Here is a 3,895-nt window from a genome sequence, read left to right as displayed (position 1 = left end):
AGACAGCAGCTGCCCCGCAGGGGCTCCCGGGCAGTTCCTCGCACCCAGGTCTGGTAAGGATTCCCTCGTGAGCACAGCGTGGTTGTCTCTACCGCCCTCTGATTGGCCTCCTTGTAAGGAAAGTTCTGCCTATTTTCTTGCCCATTTCTTTAACAAACAAAAAAGGTGGTTTAACAACCTGACCCGGAGCCGGCGCGGTGCACACTCCTGTAATCCCAGAGATCTGGGAGGCCGAGGCAGGAGCATCTAAAGGTCGAGGTCAGCTTTAGTATGATTTAGAGAGACCTTGTCTCAAAATAAAAATCCAAAGGGCTGCGGATGTGGCTCCGGGGTTGCGCCCCTGGGCTCAGCCTGCCACACTGCACAACAGACAGTGTGTGTGACATCTGCTTCCTTCTCCTCAGGGGTGGCTGGGGGGCGGGGGGGGGTGTTTCCCAAGACAGTTGTCAGATTTCTACTTCTCCAAATAGAATGATTGGTTCTAAATTTATAGTTTAGTATCGGGGAAACGTGTTTGTTTTACATACGTTTTCAGTTTCCTTCTTAAAATAAGTCTGAGAAGGCTTTGAAGTGAGATTCTGTTTACACTATAAAGAGCATTTTTGGGAGATTATCCAACTAGCTGTTCAAATATCATTTTAGATTTCACATGAAGATATGAAACTATGGATAAAAATAAAGCTCTCCTTTCTGAGATTTCTTTATTTACAGATGGGGTATTTTGATTTGGGGTTTAGTTGACTTTGATGCAAAAGTGGCAGGAACAGAAAGAAGAACCAGAGATGGAATAACAACATTTTAAGAACCTGTATGATTTTTCACTAGAGAAAATTATTCCAGGTATCTCTTCCAGATGCTGGTGGGTTTTTTTTTTTTGTTTGTTCGTTTGTTTGTTTTGTTTTGCTTTGCTTTGTTTTTACTGGAGGTTGAACCCAGGGGTGCTTAACTAATGAGCCACATCCCTAGTCCTTTTTATTTTTATTTTGACACAGGCCCTTGCTAAGTTGCTGAAGTTGGTTTTGAACTTGTGATCCTCCTGCCTCAGCCTCCCAAGTCGCTGGGATTACAGGCGTGGGCCACAGTGCCAGGCTCAGAGACTGGCTTTTTATTGCCCTTTCATTTTTCCTCCTTAGCAATATAGGAATCAAAACTCCAGACCAGTTTATATTTATCCAAACGAAAAAGCCCCACAGTGAAGATTTAAAGGCATCAGCTTCACTCAAACTCATAATGGAAACAGAAAGTCCCTCGTGTGAGACAAGGTCTGTAAGAAATCAGAAGCTGGGACAAGTAGCTTGGAGACTCTAGATGTTGCTCTCAACAGAACTTCCTGTGTTTTTGACCTATGAAGTGACCTTTCAGAAGATAGGAGACGTCAAGGGCCCTTTAAAACATACCTAATAAATGAGTACCCGAAAAGAGGCTTCAATTTGTACAGGATCCCTTTAATTAGTAAGCTTCTTGGTACTTAAAAAATGACTTAATGGTATGATGTCAAGGGTTTTTAAAAATATTTTCAGTTGTGGATGAACACAATGCCTTTATTTTATTTATTTTTTAAATGTGATGACGAGGATCGAACTCAGTGCCTCACACACGCTGGACAAGCGCTCTGCCTCTGAGCCACAACCCCAGCCCTGATGTCAAGGATTTGTCTCAGAGTCATCTGGGTGGAGGGCGGAAAATGAGTAGGGATTTAGATGACATGAAATTGACTGTGAGTTGATCATTGATGAACCTAGATGATGAGTTTTCACAATCTTCCTTAATAAAAAGTTACACACTATGCTTTGAGGTGCAGCCATTAGATTTACACTAAAGCTATGGGTAACCTACACTGAGACTTGTCATTCTGGTTTGTTTCTTCAGGATTAACCTCCTCCTCTCCAATTCTGTAATTTTAGGTATTAGCTAGAGAAGACATTGATGAAGCTGTACATGCAATATTATTTCGAGAAAATTATGTTGTGAAGGTAAACGCTGGCTACAGACTGTGTGTTCTAAGTGTGCTGGGGGGAGCAGGAGGGATGCAGAGAGCATGACCGAGAGCTGGTGTCACCCTGTGTTAGTCGGGTTTCTTCACTGCAACGAATACCTGAGATAAACCACTTAAAAAGAAGAAAGGTTTATTCTGGCTCCCAGCTTCAGAGGTTTTAGTCTGTGGTCACTTGGCCCCATGGTTTTGGTCCTGTGGCAAGGCAGAACTTCATGGTGGGGAGTGCATGCTGAAGCAGAGTTGCCCATCTCACAGCAGCCAGGAGGCAAAAAGAGAAAGAGAGGAAGGGGCAGGGGTCTCAATCTACCCCCCAGTGGCCTACTTCCTCCAGTAAGGCCTCGCCTCCACCACCCCCAATAGTGCTGTCAGCTGGGACGAGCATTCAACTCTCTGGGATGACTTACTGTCCAAACTGTAGCACCGCGTCAAAGAGACTCATTTTGCAGGGAGAATGAGGCTCCTCTGATTCACTCCTTATACTGCAGAGACCTGAGATTGTGCCACCTCCTTGCAGGATCACTAAGAGTCCTGAATCCTGTTTGTGTCTGAGGGATTGTTCTAACTGCTCCCCTTCTTTGTCCTAGGACTACATAGAAATTCTTTCCTCCTGAAACTTGCCTCCTCCTCCTGTATCTCCTAAAACCACCAAAACGAATTAGTATTCAAGAGTAACGATCCATCATCACTATGGAATTAGTAAACTTAAGGGGGGTTGATCTTAGTGAGGGGGATTGAAATTGGGAGTTCTAATAATACTTTGACATTTGTATTGTGGTTTGCAGTTGAAGAAAATACACATATGTTCTCATTTGGGCATCAAAGGTGGTAGGTGGGAGTAGCCTGTTTATAGATAGGAATGAGGTGTCTAAACAAATTTGGTGCTCTTTTTTGCTCTCCCAATTTAGTCACAACCTTTTCTGATGATAAGGGCTGGACATGGACTGGGTAACCAGAAAATGTTTTGAAATCCTTAAAAAGAAGCAAAAAAAAAAAAAAAAAAATTGGTGAGTTAGAAACAGTTTAATCTGGTTAATGAATTAAATGCAGGTCAGTATGAAGGCACGGTGTGCCTTAGGACTGTTCACATCTTCTTCCTGCTCCGTGCTCTCAGGATCTTGTGCTAGGACTTGGCAGCCGGAATGTGGTGGATTGCTCAGGAATAGAGACAAGTGTGTCTTCCCCTCACCCCATATTCAAATCCCCATAAATGGAAAATTTCTTAATAATTTGTTTTGTTTGTATTCAATAGAGATTGGATACATATTTTCAGCATCTGGATACTTTTAAGGAAAGAAGAAAAGAGATGTTACACAGAAAATGGATTATGAATGTTGCAGAGCCCATTCAACAGAGAATTATGGGAAAAGTAACTTCAAATAGAGGAGCTGAAAAAACAAAGCGAGAGAACTTTGAATGTTTTTTAAAATCCACAGATAAAACGGTACCGAGTTTTTTTTTTAATAAATGTCAGTTTTTTCTATTTTTCTATCCATAATATTTCTTAATATTTTCCATTCATCTCATCATACTCACATTTGCCTGATGGTGTTTATAGCTGCAGTGGGGGAGGCGCTAGTGACTCTTCTCCTCCCTGTTCTTTGATCAGGGATCCCCTACCCAGCTTTCCCATAGCTCTCATTAGCCAGGACTGGGTCATGTGTCCACGCAGGGTCAGGAGAGAGCCTTTCTAATATCTGTGGTCAGCCAGCCATTGATACAGGGCTAACAGTTCAGCTCTTCAGACTGGCTTTACAAAACAACATGCGTTTGGTTTCTTACTTTGAAGATGTTTTTTTTCTTTTAACTTTTGAGGTCAGAAGTCTCCTTAGGAATTTAGGCCCACCTATTTGCAGTACCAAATTTGTCTACAGTATTTTCACTCTTTTTTTTTTTTTTTTT

The 3,895-nt window shown here is 42.2% G+C and overlaps 1 protein-coding gene across 3 annotated transcripts in view; it reads left to right on the top strand.

Moving 5' to 3' along the window:
- Positions 1 to 1,715: 1,715 nt before the first annotated feature.
- The window catches only part of Fam228a (family with sequence similarity 228 member A), a 14,096-nt gene continuing 11,916 nt past the window's right edge, over positions 1,716 to 3,895 (top strand). The window contains exons 1-2 of one of the 3 annotated variants that reach the window (XM_048804741.1): positions 1,716 to 1,973; positions 3,246 to 3,437. In XM_048804741.1, coding sequence (XP_048660698.1) covers positions 3,300 to 3,437 — 138 coding nt within the window. In that variant the 5' untranslated portion in view covers positions 1,716 to 1,973; positions 3,246 to 3,299. The remainder of the gene's footprint in view (positions 1,974 to 3,245; positions 3,438 to 3,895) is intronic. The other 2 variants (XM_015479424.2, XM_048804743.1) reach the window with 2 other exon arrangements.

The sequence above is a fragment of the Marmota marmota genome, unplaced genomic scaffold (assembly GCF_001458135.2).
Source record: "Marmota marmota marmota unplaced genomic scaffold, marMar, whole genome shotgun sequence".
Classification (NCBI taxonomy): domain Eukaryota; kingdom Metazoa; phylum Chordata; class Mammalia; order Rodentia; family Sciuridae; genus Marmota; species Marmota marmota.
The sequence above is the reverse complement of the archived record's forward strand: the minus strand, read 5'-3'. Positions and strand labels throughout refer to the sequence as shown.